The 24,930-nt window shown below is 39.8% G+C and overlaps 1 protein-coding gene across 1 annotated transcript in view; it reads right to left on the bottom strand.

Annotated features, from left to right (window-relative positions):
- Positions 1–511: 511 nt before the first annotated feature.
- Positions 512–24,930, bottom strand: part of sgsm2 (small G protein signaling modulator 2) — a 95,529-nt gene continuing 71,110 nt past the window's right edge. The window contains 15 exon segments of the mRNA XM_063907948.1: positions 512–3,616; positions 4,918–5,085; positions 6,160–6,256; positions 6,373–6,482; positions 7,290–7,372; positions 9,547–9,671; positions 10,603–10,989; positions 13,475–13,657; positions 13,737–13,804; positions 13,807–13,864; positions 15,305–15,450; positions 18,099–18,163; positions 18,810–18,981; positions 23,185–23,322; positions 23,697–23,829. Of these exon segments, the coding sequence (XP_063764018.1) occupies positions 3,528–3,616; positions 4,918–5,085; positions 6,160–6,256; positions 6,373–6,482; positions 7,290–7,372; positions 9,547–9,671; positions 10,603–10,989; positions 13,475–13,657; positions 13,737–13,804; positions 13,807–13,864; positions 15,305–15,450; positions 18,099–18,163; positions 18,810–18,981; positions 23,185–23,322; positions 23,697–23,829 (2,022 nt within the window). The 3' untranslated portion in view covers positions 512–3,527.

Genomic DNA, 24,930 nt, shown 5'->3' with positions numbered 1-24,930 from the left:
AATCCCAGCTTTCCATTAATTGGGATTATTTTATTTGAATCCCTATTAACTATGGGCAGGGTTATCAATAACATTTGTTAGGAGATGTTTTCAACTTTCATTTATTTGAAAATTGGGCCCATTAACACATGAATATTGTGTAATATATTTGTACATATATATATTTAAGAAGTGTAATATTAGGATTATTCTTTCCATTATTCTTTAGGAATTTGCTGCGGGTCAATTCAAAATGGACCACGGGCTGCAGTTGGCCCCCGGGTCATAGTTTGGACACCCCTGCACTTTGATCACTTAGAAAAGAGCTAAAAATAAATACCATGAATTATTATTATTATTATTATTAAGGAGGTGAGAAGAACTGCTGCGCTGGCAGATAGAGGGAACTTTAGGGCCTTTTAAACATATATATTTTGATTACCTTCCTAGGAGCGGTATGTTCTGGTCTTAACGGGGACAATTATAATCAGAGAGGAACATGGAGCAGCCCGCTAATGAACAAACTCTGATTTAATAATACATTACATTCAAGGCAAATGATACATCCTTACCAATACATATTCAGCAATGCAATCATTGGCTCTCTAAATAAATAGAAATTTGAAGTCAGTGCACAACATTGAAAAAGAACACTTAACAGTCAACGTGTAACACAGCCTGCACACATCCCACACACCTATAGCTAGTGCTGCTAAAACCAACATAAAAAATAGATCTCAAAATAAGTTGTGTATATATATATATATATATATATATATATGTTCTCACTGTCTTCATATAAATATCGGGCTTTCAGGTCATATTTACAGCAACGTAGACTCTAATGGGTTTCAAACGACAGAAATCACACAGTAGATAAAGAATCACCATTTTCAAAAATATTTGACACACATATTAAACAGTCAGTCTTGGAGATGCAGTATGAAATTGCACGTTGTCGTCATGCCACAGAGGGGGCTGCTTCAAGGCTTTGGTACACAATGTCCTGATTGGAAGAAAAGCTCTGCTACGGGCCCCAGTTCCCCCGGGAGACCCTCCTCCTTCAGGGTGGTGAAGGAGGGAGAGGCTGCAGCAAGGTACAGCCACTCTCGCCCCCGCCCGTTTCCTGGGATCAAACTAGCGAATCAGAGAGCCGGATGACTACAGTACACTTGAGGATTGGGGAAGACTCTTGGCACTTGAATCACAGGTGCAGGTCCGAGTTGGATGACCAATCGTATGCAGCCGTGTTGGACATTTTTAAGGAGGCGAGGAGATAAAGGGTCACACTGACAAAAGGGGAAGGGGAAACCGTATCAAAAATGTCCCGGATTCCCTTCAGATACAAACAGGAGAGTTCTCTGTGCTGTTACTGTGAAGACAAACCTGATACTGATTCACTGAACACTAGAGGGCGTTTGGCATTAAAAGCAGCTTCGTTAAATACATACCCAGCCCAGGCAGGTTTTATTTCCAGAGGCTGGAGGAGAATCAGGTTCCACAGGGACAATTGCAACCACCTTTCCTGACAGTGAGCGTACATCGACTCATTCTAAGGACAAGGCTGGTAATATTTCATTGCTTCGTATCGTCTACAAATCCCATGAAAAGTCCCAAATCAACAATAATGTAACCAAATAACGTGTGTTTGTGTGCGTGTGTGTGTGTTTACATCATTATATCCTGTTTAACAGTGTCATAGAGTTTCACTGCCTGACAAAAACTCCAAATTCGCAGCAATTACATTTTTTTAAATTAGGTGAATTCCTGCTGCTTTAAGTACAACATCAAATACATATAAATCGATTCTAAATATTCCTAACAAATATTTACTTTTTTAAAGTAACGCTACATAGGCAAGAGCCTTTTAAAATATGAAACTATATTTCCAGATGCATGTCCTCAGCAGGTATGGGATTCAGGCTGAGGCTACAGTGAAATGGAAATGCTCGGGCTTTTCATGGGTTTTGATGACAATTACATCAAATCTAAAATAATGCCAGACTTTTTCTTAACAGAGAAGACAACTATCGATAAAGTTATCAATCTGTTCATTTCCTTCCATTCTTGTTTAATCAAATGTCTTGTTCTGTGTGGCACTTCTCACCAGTTACAAGTCTATAATACTCGTTAATTGGACAGTTTTTATGTGTCCTTAGTCTGAGGGTTTTTTTCAGCTTAGCGTCCTTCAAAATACAGCTCTGGAAACGTAGGTATACGTGTTTGAGTCAAATGAACATTCTTATCTTTTATTTACGTATCAGCCTACCGTGCAGAAGCAAACTGAAACAGGGCTGCAGGATTCTTAAAACACTGATTTTTTAAGAGTCTTCTGCTTATAAACAGTGACATTTAAGATATTTATTCTAAAAAACCTTAGCATTTAAAACTTGAAATGTGTAAGAAATGTGCAATATCTGTGTAATCATAGGATAGTTATTCCTCCAGCGGCTATTAAATGCCCCGAACTACCAGATTGATTACAACAGCCATGACCTTAGCACCACTGGTGGGGGAAGCCATGGTACTACAAAATAGAGTCGCACAATTTTCATATCAAAGTAGGGAGGAAGGCATGTGTGCTTCTGTCTTTGCTGTTGTGCTCTGCTGCCACGTTACTCTGAAGGATAACCCGCTCACTGACATGCTCAGGAAAGTTGGCTGCAATTTATCCCGGGCTTCTCAACAGTTGGCCGCTTGTGGCGCCTCCGGCCCCCAAAACAACTGAGATGAGGCTTTCACAGGCACCAGGAAGGAAAGCCTCATAAAAAAGTGCAACTAAGTACCTTGGGCTGTTACTGATAAAGGCAACATTTGTCTGAGAATGAACTCTTGGACAAAAAGAAAAAAGGGGGAAGGGGGGGTAAACACACACACACATGCTTATAGTAGAAAGCACTCATGAAAAGGTAGTTGGCACAGTCCATTTGGTCACTAATGAAAACTTCTTATTGGCTAAGTCTTCTGCTCCTTGGACAATGTTGTTTGTAAATCCTGCACTCTCGTGGCCTCCGCTGGCGTCGCACGGAGGAATCTGTCACACACTCAGAACGCTTTTGCCATCCTGACAAGCATCCAACATGTTCTGGTTCAGAGTCACTCTATAAAACTGCAGTATTGATAGAGCTAATGCTGTCTGGAAGTGTGTGTGTGTGTGTGTGTGTGTGTGTGTGTGTGTGTGTGTGTGTGTGTGTGTGTGTGTGTGTGTGTGTGTATTCATGCACGCACACAAGCTCTGTAGGACTGGGGAGACTCAAGGATGTGTTCACAGTGTGATCAAACTCACAAGCATGCAGACAAATCCACATGTCTGAACGGACACCATGGGCATTCCATGTGAAGGTAAATGTAAACAGATCGAAACTCCAGAGTCAGGCTGCTCCTGCGGCGCTGCTGCCCCAGTCCCACGGCCTTCATCTAGGCAGGAAGGAGACCTGGACTCCCAGGGCCTGTTCTGGAAAGGTGAAGGCCAGGAAACATTGTCTCTCTGTGGGGGGAGAGGGAGAGCTGAGTGTCTCCCCCCACCGAATCCTCACAGTCCTCTACAGTCACTTGTTGTCCATCAGAGACTGGACTCTGTGCACCAGCTCCCGTGCTACCTTCAGGATGTGTTGGACATCATGACGCTCAGCCATCTCTGTGGGTGAGACACACAGTTAGAGGAGTTACAGTTAGAACATATAAATAAATCGATTACACACCACCTGCATGAACAACCAACTTTAACAAGTAACACTTCTGTATTTAGATGTTGTTAGACGTCGATATTTATAACCTAATTTGTTCAAAGCACGCAGATGCTTCTGGAATGATAGATACTAATGCTTATTTGGGTACCCATTCTATTTCGTTTAGCTAAGAATTTCAACCAGTCATCCATAAGTTAAAGCTAAGAATTTAAATCATTCATCTATTTATTTTTAGCTAACTTCAAACTATTTATCAAATACATCCAGGTATGCTAACTATTTAAACAATGTCTGTGTCATTTTTAGCTCATTATTCAAACTTTTATCCACTGTTTTTAAGCTATTTATAGAATTGGTGTTTTACTTGTAGTTAACCACTTTATCCATTATAAGCATTTAGGCTTTAGGCTACATCAAAAACTTTAGGTTAACTATTTCACAAATTCCTCCATTATTTTAGATAACTATTATACCATTTATCTATTACTTATCACTTAATTTCTCAACCACTTATTCAATTATTTATAGCTTACTTTTTTTAACAAAATGGTTTATTTTTTTAAGTTACACATTTATCTATCACTTTTAGCTTCAACAACATGTATATTACTTTTAGCTTACCATTTTACCCATTATTTTAGCTAACTCTTTTTAACACTTCATCAAAAACGTGAAGGTAACAACTTTTACAATTCATCTATTATTTTAGCTAAATATTTTAACCATTTAGCCTTTAGTTCTCAGCTAACTAACTCAGCAATCTGCCCATTACTTTTAGCTAACCATGTAGCCATCAGTTTTCGCTAGCAATTTTAAATGTTCTTTTAATTACTGTTAGCTAAACATTAAACTAATGTCTCTTACTTTTGGTCAACTATTACAACCATGTATCCCTTAATTCATTATAAAGGATATATCTCTTGACTGTATTGGGTGGGGTGTGGTAGTGTTCATAGGTGATGTGTACTACTTAAGTTCAACAAGATCTTTTTATGTGAACGTATGAAACATTGTTTTATCTGAATATTTCGTATCTCAAGACACTGATATACAAGCTCTTATGCCTAACCTTTTTGTGAATAAAACAACCCATTTTGAAACCTTCAACAAACACAGATTTTATAACTCATCACACACATTTCTCAACACAATACAACTGGTCAGAGCCAACTGTAAATGTCTGTTGTCAACGGACGGCAGCCAAATCAATTTAAATTCACTACACCTTACTCTATGTGTATTCTCTTACCATTGAAGAACTTAATAATGTCAGTGAAGTCCATGTTGTTGTCCATGATGATCTCACGGTACACTGTGACCAGGGCCAAGGCCAGAAAGAGGACAAAGTGCTGCGAGGAAATCCTGGAAGCCACCCAGATCACCTCCCACACCGCAAACACGTCCTCATACAGGAGCTCTGGGCGAGGCGGAAAAATGCATATATCGATTAAAGGTAATCACGACTAAGTACAATGGTAACAGATTCAGCAACACAAATATCTCGACACACTATCGTGTTTCATTAAACAGATTTTTTTTGTGAAATGTTAATCACAAAGGCATCCAAGGAAATACTTACAACATGCACTGCTACTAAAAAAGACATTAAGATATCTTGTTACCATGGTTTCACCTCTGTTGAATGCTAGACCTCATAAGGATGTACACAATACCAATTTATCACTTCCTAAGATGGTAGTAATATTTATTTTATTTACTCATTTTTGAAGGTTTGCATCCCTTCCAATTGTTGAACATGTGTACTTGAATAAAGGACAAAAGTCATAGCCATTTTAGGAATAATAGTATACTGCACAGGTTATGCATTTCAGCTGTGATAATGCTGCTAGCATCTAAAGACTAATCATGGCCAGTGATATCTTTCTATGAATATAATCAATCATGGAATATTACATTTTAAGTAGTTTTAAAAGTTGATTTATTGGCTTTTATTCAAGAGAGTAAAAGGTTAGGAGATCAGTGCTGAATATTTAACTATTTAAAAATATATTTAAATATATATATGTTTTGGTTTCTGTAATGTATTCTACATATATAGACTATAGACATATCAATCGGTAGTAAAAGGTGTAATGTTGCTGGTATGATGTCACGTTGACAATAAACAAATGTGTATCACTGTGAAATTTTTGCTGAACATATGTTTTATATATTTTGCATTACTATAGGACAATAATTTGATCCAAAAGATAGGAAAGTGAAAAGCATAAAGAAGCATAGCATACAAATACTCAAGTAAAGAAGCTCAGAATTGGACTTAACGTTGTAATCTCCCCTGAGACAAATGTGTAATTTGTGATATTTGGCGATATAAATAAAATGTGATTAATGAATGTGAGGTCTTACTTTCCACTGCTCCTACCAGCCAGAGCATTCCCCACAGGTGTTGATGCCTAACTGTGTGAGTGTGTTCAGCAGTGTGACACCCAGAAGGCTCAGCATGAGTGAGACTAAAGGATGTGACGTTCACCTCTCTTGAAGTCCAGCAGGAACCAGCGGTAACAGAAGTAGAAGTGAGTGTAATCCCCGTTCTGCTGCATCAGTTCAAACAGCTCAGAGTCCAGGATCTGACATTAGAGTAAGAGCACAGAGAGTGTCAGAGGGACTGAGTGGAAGTGACACACTCCGTCTCACACTCTCAAACACACACACACACATTCACAGAGGAAGAATGATCCATCACCTGGATAAGGGACCTCATGTTGGCAAAGTGTGTGTCCATGGCTCCACCATTAGGGAAGTTGTGACTCATTCTCTTCATTAGCTGAGTGAAACAGCTGTACGCCAGGCACTCTGAGCGTGTCAGGCACACGCACGCACACACACGCACACGCACACACACACACACGCACACACACACACACACACACACAGGAAAATGGGAATTCACATGGATTTTTTTCAGCAACAAGTATTATTTCCAACTTTATTTTCATTAACTAGTGTAAATATTTTTTACAATTTGAAGATTATCTTGAGGTTTTTCTAATGAATCTTCAAATATGTGTAGTTTTGAACCCCAGGTTTGTGCCTCTCTCCAATTTTGCAAGCAGTTTTTTTAAGGGCAGAGAAAATACCAACAAGCTAAGATAAAACATGATCTGTATTTTGGAAGTTATTACACTTTATGTTGTTTTCAACAAATGTTTTTTGACATACTTGGATCACACAATTAGTGTTGTCAACTTATCTGTAACTATGCAGACATCAGCTCTAAACAAAACATTTAAACATCTAAGAATAAAGAGAAAGGAATTGGTCACAATGACATTTTTTATCTAAAGTTCAAATGTCAATGTTATGAAAAAAGCTTAAAATGGTCATTTTAGTAATGTCATAATCTGAATTTGGAAAGTGTACCTCATCATAGTGTCCACTTTAACCTACTGACATACACACATACTTTCAGCTAAGTATGCTTGTTGTATAAAAAACCCCTCACTAACACTCTGGTTTATATTTTGACTGTTTTCATTATTATTTGTTCAAGTAGGCAAACTGGATAATTCTCTAACAGCTACTGGTGCTGTTTTCATCTGTTCTTAGTACAATGGTAGATACAGTCAGTCAGTCATATATAATAAGATTCTTTCTTCTCACCATCATCCAGGATGACCATGAGTGGAGCCAGCAGGTCACACATGCCCTGAACATAGCCCATCTCTAAATGCTCCCACACAAAGCTGCAGACACAAATACATCAAATCACCACAGGTAATCCACATGTGAGAATGGCACTTATTAAATTCACTTAGGTAATGTTCTTAAGTGCACATTTGAAAATAATAGGCCACTTAGGGTTAGCACAAACACATGATCACCTTTAAATTGACATGGTGAACATAAATCTAGCACAAAACGTAAGGAAATGCCTGTTTGGTGGATTATTTCTTTGTTCTAACAATGCTTCTTGCCAATAAATTTTATACTGTTGGAAAGCCAGTTTTCTTCCCTTTCAAATGGTGCCACATTTGTGAGGAACATGCATTTGTAGGATGAGCAGCAGAGCTGAGTATGTGGGTTGCGGCCATTAAAAAATTGCCAAATCTTCTCTGCCAATGCCAAACAGCTTTTTGTTGCTTTTGGTGTTTGGTGGCCAAGAAGCATTGTTACAACACAAACACAAATGTCCTTACTTTGTGCTATGTTTATATTAACAGTAAGAAAATATCAAGCAACATTACCATTAATTGCAATGTCATGTAGCTGTAACCCACATTAGAATATCACATCAATAAATATAAATAATGTATTGAAATGCAGAAATTCATTTGATTAAGAGTCATTTAAAAACGGTTTTTACAATCATTTACTGGGAACAAGTAAATGTATGCTGACAAGAAAAGTGACGCTTCCTGTGTTGCCATTAAGGCAAAATGTTTAAGGGACTTTTAATTTGACAAGCTGTAGATCGGTTCTCGGTTTTGGGGTTAGAACGGCCATTTCCTGCAGAGTGGAAAGTAAACAATCCGAATGTATGCCCGGGAAATCCATCTGCTGTTAGCAGTAGAGGAAATGTCGTAAGTACAAATTCATTGTTAGGTTAATAAGTTAATGTTAAAATACTGTTTATAAAGGAAAGACTACACTTAGTTACAACATTTATGCTAAAACAGTCAAACTTTATTCTTTTGTTACAGTTTTCATGTAAGATGATGTTGGAAGCCACAGTAAACGGCAAGAAAAATGTCACTACGACCGGCGTCTTTTTGCATCAGTTAGCTGGTTGTATAGCTACAGTTGCTACACTGCAGTGAGGACAACACACTTCCCCTTTAAGACATTTGCTGTCATGTGTAGATAGGTGCTCAGAGCGCACGAGAGAAGAGAAGCAGACAGATGAAGAGAGAAGTGGAGGAATTAACGAGTGAAATATTTTGGTGAAAAGTTGATTTAGAAGTTGGAAAATAATACTGTGTGGTGAATCATCATATCTTAATCAACCACAGCGGTTTTGGTGAGCTTCAACCAACTTTATTGAAACTGTCTGCTTAAAATGTGATGTGACAAACTGTTGAGGAGCTGATATTTTACGGCTTATTAAGGAAACCAAACATGAATGTACATTGTATTTGATGAAAAATGTTTAGTTTTATTACATGATAGCTCTGTCTACACAACGTAGCTGTAACGTCTTGTCTCATGGTAATTGTGAAGCCATATTTATTTCATTTGATAGTCTTATTTATTTATGATATGACCTGTTATGCAGGTCAGGTTTTTTGTTTCGGCTTGAAGTTGGTGTACGAGTGAAGATTCCTCCTTTTCATTCTAAGGACAGACTTCTTCTTCACGGTGCCAGTTTGGGGATCCGCTGCTTACGGTTTGACAGTTGATGGTAGAGTGGTAGGAGTGTGTGGATTCTTCTTGACTGGACAGAACTGAACTGAATTAGATACCAAAATAATATTGTGTATTTCTTCAATAACTGTTCTAATGTTTTGTATTTGTTCACATAAGTAAAGTGCCAGCTTGTTCATTTAATACTGGTCTCTGGTCAATTTTTATATTGTTTTATCCCACTCCATTAGAACCTAGAACTGGTCCAGTAGCGCAAATAGTGTTGTGTCTGTGACATCCTTGATACATAGTCATATAACTTGCCAAATATTAACTAAGTTTTTGCTTTATTATTGCTCTACAAAAACTCCTGAAGTAAAATTGTTTAATGTAAAATCAAAACAATGAGCTAAAAGATGTCCATCGAGGTTGGGGTAACTCCCGAGTCAGTTGATCATTCTCTGTGGTTTTGTTACTAAGCGTCACCCTTCACATTACACATTATTTGATCTTGTGTTCATAAGAAAAAAGTTTGTAGCAGCTTTATTTGAAAGGTTTAAATACCTCTTGGACATACCTGCACATGATGTTGCGTAGTTTCTCCAGGTTGGCTGTGGTGAAGTAATAATAGTTGCGGTCGCAGCGCTGCACATCTTTGTCTATCCTGTGGAGGTTCAGGGCCACGGTGTCCAACAGCTCGATCTGCACCAAGAAACATTAACAACATTAGTAGGTGAATGTATGTTATTAAATTTCCTAAAAGGTTATGTTTAAAAATGCAATAAATGAGGCATTATCGTATGTTAACTTTTCACGGATTGAAGAGAAATCTACAGACACAAAAAGATGAAGTCAGTAAAATTAAGACCTTCATTTGTATTTTGTGTTTTTAGCCCTCAAAATGAACAAGATATCCCCGTTTGTTGCAGAGTGTCTCAGTCAGATTGAATGAACAGATATATAAACAGGACAGAATGCATAAAGGGTACTGTACTACTCTAGTTGATACTTTAATTAACCCAATTAGCATGTTTATTCCACCTTTTCTGAAATGTCATTCTAAATATGCAAACCAGGCAATATCTAATGCTAACTTTTGGTGAATTTAGGAGAAATCTAATAACTGAAATTGCCTAAAATAGTTTTTTTTTTTAAAACAACGTTTTGACCCCTATCACCCCAGCAACAAGCTGTTCTGTCTGCTACCGTCTGGCAGGCAGTACCGCAGCATCAGATAAAAACCACCAGACTCAGAGACAGTTTCATTCCATAGGCCATAACACTATTAAACACTCACTATTGTCATTTATATGTTGTTTTTCATACTTTTTTTAATGTATATTTTTGTTTTGTAGGTTCCCCTGTTGAGGAACCTGTGATCTAAGGTTTTCATACATTAAGTAATTACACCGCAGTTGTGTATATGTAAGGACCATTATCCTTTGAATTTGAATTGAATGGACTTGTTTGGATGTTTTCTTTTCAAGTATCTTGCCTACTCATCTTGAGGTGAAATAGCTGAAAAGAATTGACTATGCATGTAAGACCAATGTTTTTGCAGTTGTGTATTTGTTTCACAGCCTCAGCCTCAGTCGTAAACAGATGAACAGACACGTGTGTAAACTGTACATACTGTGTATGAGGAGAGGGAGGGTGAAATCCCCTCGGCAGCTCCTCCGTTTGTCACCAGTTTGTCCAGCTGACTGCACAGCCTGTCCTCAGTCAGAGAGTCCTGACGCCCCCCCAGCACACCCGGAGTCCTGCCCTCCTCCCCGCCCCCCCCTTCCTCCTCCGTGCTCTGCCCGTCGTCGATGCTGGACAGGATCTGGGAATGAGCAGAGGTCACTGAGTAGTTTCTGGAGGAGGGGAGACCCGAGTCGGGGGAGTCAAACTCCACCAGAGGTCGCTCCTCTGGGGGGAGGACGGCAGGGGGAACCATGGTGGTCATGGTGGGGGTACCGTCCTCTCCATTGGGGGTCTCCTGGCTCCCCGCATCCGGCTCGTCCACCGACATAAACACCTGAAGGACAAAGGAACTTTAAAAGTGACAGAAGATACTGCTGGAAATGATGAAGGGTGTGGGGTCGTACCACATTGACCGATGTAATTTCAGGACTCAAGTCATGAATTTTAAATGTCTGAAATCTGTCTTAAGATAAGAATCAATGTCACTATCACAGCACAAAGTTAAACAACTCTGTCTTTATGAAAGTTCAAAGTCGTGTTTTCAAATGAAACAGTGTCATTCAGGAATATTAAATTGTTGGATGTAGTTTAGAATCTTTACTATTTTAGTTCCATATAGTTAGGGGACACAGAATACATTAAGTATTTGGAGTTTGGATGTCTAGGTGGACGTAGGCTCTCACAATGCAAACGCAAGTTCCCCAGTTTGAGTCAGACAGCTACTTTTTGTTTTTTGGCCGTATCTGTTTAATCTCATTTTATGTCTACTTCTTAGACCACGAAAATAAATGCCAGAACTTTGATGTAAAATAAATGTTTTCAGTTCTGCTGACCTGCTAACTATAAGGCTACACCTGAACGTATACACTTACATGTATGTACAGTGGAGGAAATAAGTATTTGATCCCCTGCCAATTTAGTTAGTTTACCCACTTACAAAGAACTGAGCAGTCTGTCATTTTTATGATAGGTTTGTTTTCACAGTGAGAGACAGAATATCAAAGAAAAAAAACAGAAATGTATATTAAAAAAAAGATATAAATTAATTTGCATTTAATTGGGGGAAATAAGTATTTGATCCCCTTGCAACCAACAAGGATTCTGGCTCCCAAGGACCGGTTAAATAAGTCCTCTCCCTTTAAGAAAGTACTCCTGATGTCAACTCGTTCCCTGGATAAGAGACACCTCTCCACAATCAATAAATCAGATTACAACCTCTCCACAATGGGAAGACCAGAGACATCTTGTGATCATGGTGGAACTAATGTCTAAGGACATCATGGACAAGATTGTGGACCGGCACAAGACTGGAATAGGATACAGGACCACCAGCAAGCAGCTTGGTGAGAAAGACAACTAGCTTGATAATTAGAAGATGGAAGAAGCACAAAATGACCATCAATCGCCCTCAATCTGGGGCTCCACGATCTAAGATCTCGCCACTTGGGGGCATCAATGATCATGAGAAAGGTGAGGGATCAGCCAGTAACTACACAGGAGGGACTTGTTAATGATCTGAAGGCAGCTTGGACCACAGTCACCAAGAAAACTATTGGTAACACACTGCTCCGTAATGGAGGAAAGTCCTGCAGCACCCCTGCTCAAGAAGGCACATGTAGAGGCTGTCTGAAGTCTGCCAGTGATCCTCGGAATGATTCAGAGAAGGCTTATGAGAAGGTGATGTGGTCAGATGAGACCCAAATCAAGATCTTAGGCATCAATTCGACATGTCGTGTTTGGAGGAAGAGATATGCTTCCTATGACCCCAAGCACACCAACCCCAGTCAAGCATGGAGGTGGAAACATGATGCTTTGGGGGGTTTCTCTGCTAAGGGGACAGGGTGGTTCACTGCATCGAGGGGATGATGGAGGGGGCCATGTATCGTAGAATATTGGCTGATAACCTCCTTCCCCTAAGGAATGTTTTGCAAGGGGATCAAATACTTTCCCCCAATTAAATGCATATTAATTTATATCTTTTTTTTAATGTACATTTCAGGATTTGTTTGTGATATTCTGTTATAATAACCCTACCATAAAAATGACAGACTGTTCAGTTCTTTGTAAGAGGGTGAACTTAACTAAATTGGCCGGGGATCAAATACTTATTTCCTCCACTGTATATAATGTATAAACATGGGTATAGCTGGGTAGGTAAGTGTGTATGAATGTATATTTGTGAAATCATCCCTCTGTTCGAACCTTGATGAAATATGAATGAGTGGAAGCAAGCCGTAGCATCTGGAGGATATAACTGTTTCCATTTTGTGCTGTTATTATTTCGTTTTTTCAGTTTTGTAAAGTGTTTTTGTTCTTTGTTGTGATTTACCTATACTTTATGTAAAAACATGGGCTTATGTTCTTGGCAAAGAGCATCTGTTAATGAACTAAACTGATGAATTAAAAAGTATTAAAAACTTTAAACGTAAAAAGGTTAAGAAATAATTGACTAGGTATATCTGACAAGATATCCTTCACCCTCAGCATGGGACAATCAATGGATCCTACAATTCCCATGATGCATTTCCATGAACATTCACAGTTCTTGTTTTGTAACACAGGGTCCAGTTTTTCTCAGACTTGACAAAGCTTCTCTATAGCCACATACACATTTACAACTGCTTTACAGGCTTGGAAGAACCTTTTTTCTTAGGTTATTAGTAAGCAAAAAGTAAAGGCTTGGGAAAAATGCAATATGCAAATATTTAGAAAAGTGATATTAAATGCATTATAATGCATGTATTATTTTTGAATCAAAATTACAACTCATTTATACGAAGCCAAGGCTAGAAAGTCAGATGTTTCTCAGGTTTCTTCACCTCATTGCTGAGCGTGGAGTCTCTGTGAACGAGTCGCAGGACGTGGCTGTCAATGCTGCTGCCCGAAGAGAGCTTCGCAAAGATGGCTGACTGCATCTCCTTCTCCCTTTGCTTCACGATCACCTCACACGCCTTCCACTCCCGCATCACCTGCTGGTAGCGTTCGCTGATCTTTGCATCAATCTGCACAGGGCAAAAAGGCATCAAACACACATTGATTTTCAAAAGTGTGTGCATGTGTGTTTGTTTTAATGTGCTGTACCTGACTCATGTCCTTTTTGCCCATGCCAAACTTGTAGTGTCCAAGCAGGAAAGGCCACACCTCCTTCTGATGTCATGCTGCACTCCACCATAATAAACCAGCCTCAGCAGCTCCAGCTCCTTATAGTTCTACACACACACACACACACACACACAAATAATAGGAAGATTAATCCAGGGGAAGAAGAATGATGACAGGAAGAAGACGCCTGATGGGTGCGGAACAAGAAAAGAGGAAGTGTTTGAATAATGGAGCAGTGATTGAGACTGATGTAGGAAGACATAGATGAGCGCAGATGATAAAGGACAAAGATCTGAATAGAGTGTTAATTACTGGTGATGACTTTGTTGGAGATGATGGATGATAACAGTGGCTCCTTTAATAGCTACGATGGTATCATTCCACACTCTGTGATGAGACTGAAACTCATTAAACTTCCATTAGAGTGAAGGAGAGTGGAGACTGCAGGAGCAGTAAATGATCCCTGACTTACAATTATTATACAACTACAGTAAAGAAGGGTACATTATATATGACAAATAGAAACACATTAATAAGAGGTTATAAGTGCTCCAAAACTGTCGGGAAAAGTACGAAAAAAGTATTTCACTCCAAACTTTCCTAGTCTATCTGTGGCTTTCAGGAACAAGCCCACTCTATTCCTGTTAGTCGTCCGCATAACAATTGAAATGGACTTCATGGTGATGAAGGATAGTGCAAAGTGAAAGGAGGTAAACGATGAAAAGCAGAGGACCCAGTACTGATCCCTGGGGGACACCCTGTGAAACAGTGGAGCAGCTTGACCTATGGTCGTCGAGTTGAGTTTAACATATTGTTGTCTGACAGCGAGATATAAAGAAAACCATGCGAGTGCAACACCAGTGATACCAATGTCAACCAAACTTTCAATTTTAGGTCTTTCAGTGCTCCAAAACAGTGGGGAAAAGAACAAGAACAAAAAAACTATGGATTTTACTCCTGGATTACTCCTACCCTGTCTGTGGCTTAAGGCTCAAGCCCACTACTTCTCACTGAAAAACATGCTACAAGCAGGTTACAATTATACGTCATTTTGTAACATCGGGGCACTAAAAAAGCCTCACTATAAAAAGGAGGAAGTAGTGCATATATTGGGGACTACTTTCAGCAGCGGATTAATCCATTTGAGAGTACTTGTGGCAGCAGGATGGTGTTTTTTAGAATTGAGTCAAAATAAACTACAGTGTTTATGGCAATGGAGGAACATGTCACCCAGTGCAACAGTGAGGCTCATTAGTGTGTTTTAATGCTAATACTTATGTCTCACCTCACCTTATAAAATATTACTGGCACGGCCCCCACACAGCAAGAGGGGATTTATCTACGGGGCTTGATCAATACCGATGATTACTTGGCAATCTGCTGGCTTTTAAATTCCCTGGCCTGCAGGTTGGGGGGGTAGACAGGTGTCAGATGGCGCAGGGAGGCGATTAATATTGTTGTTATGTTGTTGTAATTCCTTCTGCTTGCTGGCAGAGGTCGATCACGCTGCCATATTTGATGTACTGTGAGCCTCCCTGTGAACCTACCTTGCAGTCCTTCTGGTACTTGCTCCACACCTCCTTGCTGAGGCCCCCGGACGCCTCACAGGGTCTGTCGGGAGGGACCATGTTGTGGTTGACCAGAGCTGACAGGTGAGTCCGCACGGTGGACAGGTGTCTGCAGTAGGCCAGCCCTGATAGACAGGTGAGACACGGACAGACACGCAGCTGAGACCAAGCATCAGTAAAGGCAGTGTACAGATGCAGAAATTACAATGGTAGGATAATACAGTAAAAACTATCACATTAAGTTTAATGATTGGTAATAAACCTTATTTCACCATCGGCAGCCGAAACATGTTTTATTTTAAAAAGGTACAATGTGCACATTTTACATTTTTTATCTTTAAAATATTTTTATTTTATCTTTTTATTGCAGTCTTGATTTAACGTCAAATATTTATAAACATAATTTTATTTTTTGCATTTATCTTTTATTTTATATCAATTTAAAGCGACTGTTTACTGATTGCCAACCAAATAAATAAAATATTGTTATTGTAATTCAGATTTTACAAGCAAAATGACACAGCCAATTCTACTACCTATTAAGTCATTATATAACTAATATTCATGAAAATTCTATTGTTTTTATTGATTGTTTGAGAATGTAAAAGAAGCATTCATCACCAGCTCCTTTCAATAATTTTGTTTATAATACGACACCATTGTTGCTCTTTATTTTTTCTTGAATCACTCAAATGTATTTGTTTAGCACACTTGTCTTCAGAATATTATGCAAGACCTTACTTAGTTTAATAACTCAAGTTTTAAATGTAGTATTGTTACAGTGAGTTCAATACACTATTGATAATCAAATAAGGTTTTCAAATTGATGATGTAATTAAAAACAGCTCTACTTGCAAAACAATATCTTAATCACAATATAAAGCATTATGTAACCCAGCAGTTCATAACAGTCTTTACTACAGGTTTGACATATTCAGAGGAACACTTCATTAAAATGTGCAAACTTATTACTTTATCCAGAAGCAGTGCAGAGCCATATATTATCCTGAAATGACTTTAATTGATTTTAAAATCAATTTTGCTCTCAACAAGAAGCCAGCAGTATGATATTGCTACAGCAGGCTGCTGGAACCAAAGCAAACACATTGCTAGTGTCTAAAGTAACATATATACAGCGGGTAAAATAAGTATTGAACACGTCACAATCTTTCTCAGTAAATATATTTCTAAAGGTGCTATTGACATGACATTGTAATCAGGTGTCGCTAACAACCCATTCAATCCACACATGCAACGAAATCAAACCATAGATTTCCATGAATTAAGTTATGTGTATTAAAATGGAATGACACAGGGAAAAAGTTTTGAACACATGAAGAAAGGGAGGTGCAAAAAGGCATGGAAAGTCAAGACACCCGCTGAAATCTATCAGTGATTAGAAAGCAATCCTGCCCCTTGTCAGCGCAAATGAATATCAGCTGGTTCAGTCCCAACTGATGGCCTATAAACAGGTCTCTCATTACCAAGGTGTCACACAAGAAAGATCTCATGATGGGTAAAAGCAAAGAGCTCTCTCAAGACCTTCGCAACCTTAGTGTTGCACAACATACTGATGGCATTGGTTCCAGAAGGATTTCTTAACTTCTGAATGTTCCAACACTGTTGGGGCCATAATCCGGAAGTGGAAAGAACATCATTTCACCATAAACAAGCCAAGATCAGGTGCTCCTCGCAAGATTTCTGACAGAGGAGTGAAAAGAATGATCAGGAGAGTTGTCCAAGAGCCAAAGACCACTTGTGGAAACCTTCAGAAACACCTGGAATGAGTAGGTACAATTGTTTCAAAGAAAACAATAAGTAATGCATTGAACCGCCATGGCGTGTATGCACGCTCACCACGCAACACTCCATTGCTGAAGAGAAAGCATGTTGAAGCTCGTTTAAAGTTTGCTGCACAACATTAAGACTGGGAGAATATAGTCTGGTCAGATGAGTCCAAAATTGAACTCTTTGGATGCCATAATACACACCATGTTTGGAGGTCAAATAGCACTGGACATCACCCCAGAAACACCATACCAACAGTGAAGTTTGGAGGTGGGAACATCATGGTGTGGGGCTGTTTTTCAGCAAACGGCACTGGCAAACTTCACACAATTGAAGGAAGGAGGAATGGAAAAATGTACAGAGACATTCTTGATAAAAATCTGCTGCCACCTACCAGGTAGATGAAGATGAAACGAGGGTGGACATTTCAGCAAGACAATGATCCCAAACACACAGCCAAGGAAACTCTCAATTGGTTTCAGAGAAAGAAAATAAAGCTGCTAGAATAGCCCGGCCAATCACCTGACTTGCATCCAATAGAAAATCTATGGAAAGAACTAAAGATCAGAGTTCATAGAAGAGGCCCACTGAACCTTCAAGACATGAAGACTGTTTGTGTGGCAGAATGGGCCAAAATCACACCTGAGTCATGCATGCGACTAGTTTCTCCATACAGGAGGCGTCTTGAAGCTGTCATTACCAACAGAGGCTTTTGTACGAAATATTAAATACATTTCAGTAAGCGTGTTCAATACTTTTTCCCTGTCTCATTCCATTTTAATTTACACAACTTAATTTATTGACATCTATGGTTTGATTTCTTTGCAGGTGTGGATTGCATGGGTGGTTACCGACATCTGATGAACATTTCATGTCAATAGCACCTTTAGAAATATATTTACTGAGAAAAATGGTGACGTGTTCAATACTTATTTTACCCGCTGTATATAGTATAGAAAACAACAAGACTGTTTGAGATACTTACATCCATAAAAGGCTCTGGAGACGATCTGCCTCTTCATGTTCTGGCAGAGCATCTTAAGAGGAATACTGGTGGAAAGAAAATAAATCCACCATAATTGTCATATAATGTAAACATTTGCTCTTAATGACGAAAACCAACACCTGGGCTGAAACTTGAGCAAAAACGCTGTTTGTTTCTGATGGTGGACTAAATGCTGCCTCAACAAATTAACTAGCTTCTTAGAAATCCATTTCACAAAGTCAACAATTATTGACACAATGCGGCAACGCTTAAAATAGTCTCGACAGCTGTGTGGATTTCACTTGCTCTAATAAGTGTCAAGATGAAAAGTGAACAGTCCGTACGAAAAAGAGGTTTAGGTTTTTGCGTAGCTCATCCCTTGTTAGATCCACTTTCCGCTTTGATTTAAGTTTGATATTTGTATTCATGCAGCAACCAAGATTCATACCATTGTAGCCCTAAGTCTGTTTAAGTTTTAAAAAATGCTGAACGACTCAAATCAGTTTGTAGGAGTGATTTCTACGGAAGCCCCAAACATCTCCATAGCCCCTCAGAGCCTCCATAGGTTCACATGCAGACTTTTAAATAATTAAAGTTTGCTTTCCAGAATTAGTAATTAATGAAAAACCAAACTACTCTCAGTGTGATGCTTAAGAATTCTATACATCAATAAAGACTGACTGTAGCACACTGAAGTGAATCAGGACGTACGTGTGGATGTCTGTCGGGTGGATGCAGGTGCAGCCGGCGGGGAATTCGAAGGACACGTTGCTGCCCGCCGTGGAGCAGGACAGGCACAGGGGTTCGTGAGTGCTTACTTCGCCCTGTTGCCACGACGACGGGCTACCTCCGAAGCCCTGCATCTCCATCATCTCCCCGTGGTCTGAACCAGAGAGAGCGAGAGTGAGAAGACAGAGGAAGTGTTCGGAAACAAAATGGATGTGCTACACTCTTTGTCACAGTGCCTATGTTCTGTGCCTTACATATTATGACATAGGCCCCTCAGCTCAACCATAAATACATGTTTCATGTATTGTTGTCATGACATCAAGAGATGAGTAGATGGATGACAGTTTTACACTCATGTGGGAGCTGGAAAACAAGCTTATAGAGGAAAGCAAAAATGGAGAGGGGAAAGAGTAGGAAGCAGAAACACTGTTGTGGGAGAGACAGGCAGAGAGGATGCAGGGAGGCCATGCTAGTGCAGATCATTCAGGGGGGGGGGGGCACAGCAGCAGTAGAGAGGAGAAAGTAGGAAGAAGAGGAGAGGAAGGAGCTGAAAGAAGAAGACAGGGACGAGGCTGACGCTCAGGCAGTGCAGGATGCATAAAGCCAGAACAAGACAAGAAATCAGCAACAAAAACAAAAATGGACACCAGTAAAAGGGCACACAAAGGGGAGGAAAATAAATCATAAAGAACGTCAACATTCAATAAATGCTCTTCACCTTAATTCTTCAGGTTGGAGCTGATGACCTGTCATAAATATGAAGCTGCGTTTTGGTCGTAACAACCCCCCGAAAGACAAATTAATGAACGGGAAAAAAAGCGAAAACAGAAAAAAAAAGGCTGAAGTGAGACCGAACATTTGGCCTCCCCCCTCTTTACTTTAGGGCTACACGGGATCAACAACCGTTTTTTTTGGGCGAACCCCGCTCACACGAGGACTCCACGTCTCTACTACTGCGGAACCCCACAGGACCGTAATGAGAGGGGTGGAGGAGAGGGGCGAGGGGGTTGGGGTAAGGGGGGGTGGCGGGGTTAGTGAAGAATTACAGTGAACAGCATTGCAGCGAACGACTACACAAACAGAGGAAGAACAAGTGAATAGAGAGAAATCAAAACGGACAAAAAGGAGGAGACTGTGAGAGGATTGTCCATCACAAATACGTAAAAACACAGAGTCGTTCTTTTAAAAGAAAAAAAAAATGAAATGGGTGCATTTTTTTCCCCATGCAAAAACTGTCAGGCATGTTGCAAGTGTCGAAATGAAAGGGCAAAAAGAAGGAAACAAGAGTTAAGTCAAATTAAAGGAGTGCAAAAAAGCAAATTATCCAAGCGATTCCTGGCCTCAAACCCAAAAGTGTCGAGTCATGCTTCAGAGCTAAACCCTCTCCGAACTATAAACAGACTGCGGATCCCAGAATGCAAAGGCCTAGACAAGGTGACACGGGGAAGTTGACGGACAGTTGGTGAAGAGTGGCAGCACTCTATAAAACAACCCTCTTCATTTGCCAGTGTGTGTTTCCAGTGTGCTTGTAACAGCCGTGTTGCTGACCGGTGGGAAGAAAGACAAGAGACGTTAAGCAGAAAGAGTGTCAGCGGCTGATGGGGCATTAACACGATGTCTGATAATATCTGCGACAACGGCTTTGCTAGGGACAGGAAGGAGGCTTCCTCTCTCTTCTGACTGTACTCCTCCTCTTCCTGTTCCCCTCCATCCGACATTCAGGACTGCAGGTTCGAAACATGTAATGGTGGTCTGGTGTAAAAATATTACAGTGTTGTTTTTTAAGTGGTATTTTTCCATAGGCTACAATAAAAAACAGGAACAATAAACATTTCTTTTGTAAAAAAATATAATTTATTAGTTTTTGATAGAAACGTAGAAGAAGACAGCCGCTTGCATAATAGAATATCGTAGATGAGAGCTTCAGGATTTCGCTAACAAGATGGCGACGGTGACGTCATAAGAGGACCCACCCCCGACGCCGTCAGCCAATAGAAGAGTCCGGAGAACCCCATGTGACAAGCGGCCAACAGGATCCAGCCCCTGCTACCAACCAATGAGAGGACGAGGACTTATTTCGAAGTTGTTTATTTTATGACCGGAAAGGGATGGTTCTATAAAACATGTTTGTATTGTGAAATCGAGCTCTCTTTTGTTCTGGACCGCCATACAGTAACTACTGATGACCTACACTCAGTCAGCGGCCTGTGGACGCGTGTACTGGGCTATTGAGCCACAGCTGTGAAACTTTTGTACAACCTACTGCTGCATCCTTTTATTAAATACTCCTTTAGATACTTATATGAGGAACTTCACTTCGTTTTCTTTTACATCGACTCCTGGGTTTCGAATAAAAGAACATTTCTTACAATACCCTACTTATTAATGCCCTACAACTGTATGCGTCATAAACACCGACTGCTAAAAAGTTTCAAAATAAACTACTAAACGTAATCATGCCGACACAAGTCTGCCTTTAGCTTAGCGGTGGTGATGCACAGCCATGTGAAACAAATGTTCGTTAATAGCCTAGCATTAGCTTTTTATTTTGCCGAGATTATCCTGCTGAACTAAACTTGCTCAACAAACAAGTATCATAAGCGTTTGTTCGCCTTAAACCTCAATCTCCGCAATATATCGAAATCCAATTGGAAAATCCCATTGCTTTTTACAAAGGGTCCCCTTGCAACTTCCGGAGTGGCGTACAAAAATACGTCCTCAGTGCACATATTTTTTCAATTCTAAAGTATGCAAGAATCACACATAATCTTAATTATCGCTCATGTCACTGCAGTAACATGTAACTTGTCACTGCTACACTTTCAATTTCACCTAGGGAACATGGTTTAGATCAACATGAGCCTTTGATAGTGGATGCTGACAGGGCTATGGTGAACTTTAAAAACGACTTTACCCCTGATACAAAACATAATAAATAGAATATGTAGCTACGAAAAACAAGCTAAAATTCCTCATAGATATAAATACTAGACTTTGCAGTTGTAAAAATCAACGAGTGATGCGCTGTAAAACTGTACTGCACTGCGGTTGTGTTTCTATGGAAAAAGCGCTCAAATTGACAGCAAGTGCTGCCCTTAGTTTGAATATAAATGTTGAACCTTTTTAACGCTGACCTTTCCATGCGCAACCAATCAAATAACAGCTGTATGTAAAACCGCAAGCTAGAAGGAGATTTAACCATAGAAACTAAACCAGCTGTTTACACCGCAAAGCTCCGGGCCCAACCTCGCGGGGATCAAAGGGCTAATCATGTATCATGCAAGATGAGTTGATGGATGAGTTGATGAGAGCAGAAAAAGGTTTGCGTTTGAAAACAAACAAACCAAAAGATACTCATTTTGTTCTAATTCAATGGTGGTTTGCCACAAATGCTGCATTCAAATGATACGGGGTAAATCAGCTCAGCGCTGGCGTCGCCATTGTGCTTCTATGAAGTTAGCTTTGCCGCCAGACTACGTGGAAGCGCTACCATTCCATCTTTCAACGTGCATCAATCAGAACACCACTGTATGTAGCAGGAGATTTAACCATTGAAACGCAGCATAACTGGTCTCTGCACCATACCTGGCTGTGAGCAAATTGTCTATCATGTGATTGCAGCGTACTGTGCGTACAGTGGGTTGACCTTCATGAAAAGTGCTGTGGCTGGATGAGTTGATGACAGAAAAAATAAAGTTTGCATTACATTTTTTTATAAAAGAGTCTAAAAGGTTTTGCTGCTAATAAAAAGATGCTAATTTTGTTCTAATATTCTATGGGTTGGCCTCTTACAGTGGCTGCTTTCATCCCACATAGGTCAGAGGAAACAATATTAAGACCATGATTGAGACAACAATATGTGATATTTATCTGGTGCCAAAGAACTTTAAGGTATGGCTATGGTAGAGAAACGCAATGTTACTTCTCTCTACCAAAATAAGTTTTGAAATTGTACATCAGGGAAATAAAATGTAAAACTAAAATAAACCATTCGAGCTGCCAACCGTCTCTTTTCATTGCTGGTTATTTGATGGTCATTTCTCAATGGTTCATCAAAATGTATAAAGTGCGTAATTGTCATTAAAAAACCCTAGCAACAATTTTGTGTTGATCAACCTGAAAACCCTGGTTAACAGAGGTAACCCCCGCCTACTCCACACTGTTGGGCTCAGCCGCGGGAAGCACACACACAGGCAGACGAAGCTGGGGGAGGAGGGGTCGGGCGGGAGAGGAGGACCTGAGGGGGCATGATGGGTGGGATGCAGGGGAGGGGGAGGGACGTCTGAAGCCGGGGAGGTTGAGGTCTCAGGAGTGGTTGGGGGGGTGGGTTTGGTGGGAGTGTTAAGGTGATAAAAACCTTTCATGACATTAGGGTCTGTGAGGTTCCGCGAGCAGATCATTGAGATCATAGCATGGAGCCTATCTTCCTCTTCCTCGTCATCGTCCAACGATGGAGCGCGGCTGCCCGTGGTGTGGTGGTAGTTTATAGTGACTGCTTGCATCAGTGGGACAACAGAGAACACAGTTAGAAAAGAGCCAACTGGCAGACCTCAGAGCATTGTGGGAAAGACACCGTCCTACAACCATCACGGAAAGCTAACAATAATTATCTTTCTATCGTACATATACAAAAAGTACTAACTCCTGCATTCACTAATTATTTATTGACTTATTTTACTTCCTTATTCCTTCAGCGGGGCCCGGCAACAACTACACCGTTGGTTTTGTGCATGAGAATAAAACATTTATATCTTTGGGATTTTTATTTGTGTATTTACGATAGAAGAAAGATGATGTTTTTTTGTTTTGTTTTGCGCAGCCTCTCCTGTCTCGTACTAGTGTGTATTACAGTGTGAAAATGTGTCTTACTGGCATCGGTTCGATATCCAGGGTAGACGATGCGAAACACGTAGTCAGCAGCCGTCTGCTCCTCCCCGCTCCCGTCCTGGTCCAACAGCCTAGCAGCGCTGCTCCTCTTCCTCAGTTTAGGGAACACTTTACCCTGCAGAACACAAACAAGTGTATTTAGTTTACAAAAGGCCATAAGGTGGCTAGTTTACTGTGTAAGCCAGATAATTCTGAATATATACAGCCCCGGAGAAAATTAAGAGACAACGCCACATTTTTCTTGAATCTCAATCTCTACATGTATGGCAGCCATTCCTGTGTCCGTTGAATTCCGACGCAGAGAAATGTTGTCAGTAGTAAAAATAAAAATGTTATACAATAAAAAACATTTAACTCAAACACATATCTATAAATAGTAAAATTGAAGAAACTGATAATGCCAAAGTGGTCTCTTATTTTTTTCCGGAGCTGTATATATGTCATTAAAAGGCAACAATGCTTTTGTATGAACTTCTGTTTTATTTGGTATTATTATTAGCAAGTTGTTGTATAGTTTTTCATAGAATGTTTAAAAGCCTCATTTATTTCTAAAGGATCGACTATAGTATCTCCCTTATTATTCTGTATTGACGTAATGGATCTTTCAATTTGTAATTGTTTAATGCGCCACGCTAATATCTTTCCAGGCCTTGATCGTAAAATGTTTGTTTAAGTCTTAGTAGACTTGCCACTGCTTTGGAAGCTGATAATTCATTATACTGTGACCTCAGTACTAGCAGTTCTTGTTGTACTTTAGGGCAGGTTTTCTGAAAGGCCTAACTCTCCAGCGTTTGTATTTTTGATTCCAACATTGTCATTTTCTGACGAGCTTTTTTGGATTTAGAGCTTGTGTAGTTAATAATTTGGCCTCTAATAAATGCTTTAAAAGCTTCCCATCTTATAGATGCTGATGTTTCCGATGTATTTGTCTCAAAATATAAATCAATTTGTTTGCCTAGATACGTGACAAAATCTGAGTCTTGCAACCATTTTTGTTGGAATCGCCATTTAGAAGGATCTCTCGTCAGCCTTGAGTTTACATAAAGCAGTGAATTTGGGGCATGGTCCGAGATAAGGATTCCATCATAGGTGGCGTCTTTAATTTTAAAAGCCGAATTCGCTGATATCAAAAAGTAATCAATACGGGAATAAGATTGATAAGAAGCTGAATAACAAGAATACTCTACAGCATCAGGCTTTAGTTCTCTCCAGATGT

The sequence above is a fragment of the Eleginops maclovinus genome, chromosome 18 (genome assembly GCF_036324505.1).
Source record: "Eleginops maclovinus isolate JMC-PN-2008 ecotype Puerto Natales chromosome 18, JC_Emac_rtc_rv5, whole genome shotgun sequence".
Taxonomy (NCBI): Eukaryota; Metazoa; Chordata; class Actinopteri; order Perciformes; family Eleginopidae; genus Eleginops; species Eleginops maclovinus.
This window is presented reverse-complemented; position numbering and strand designations above follow the sequence as displayed.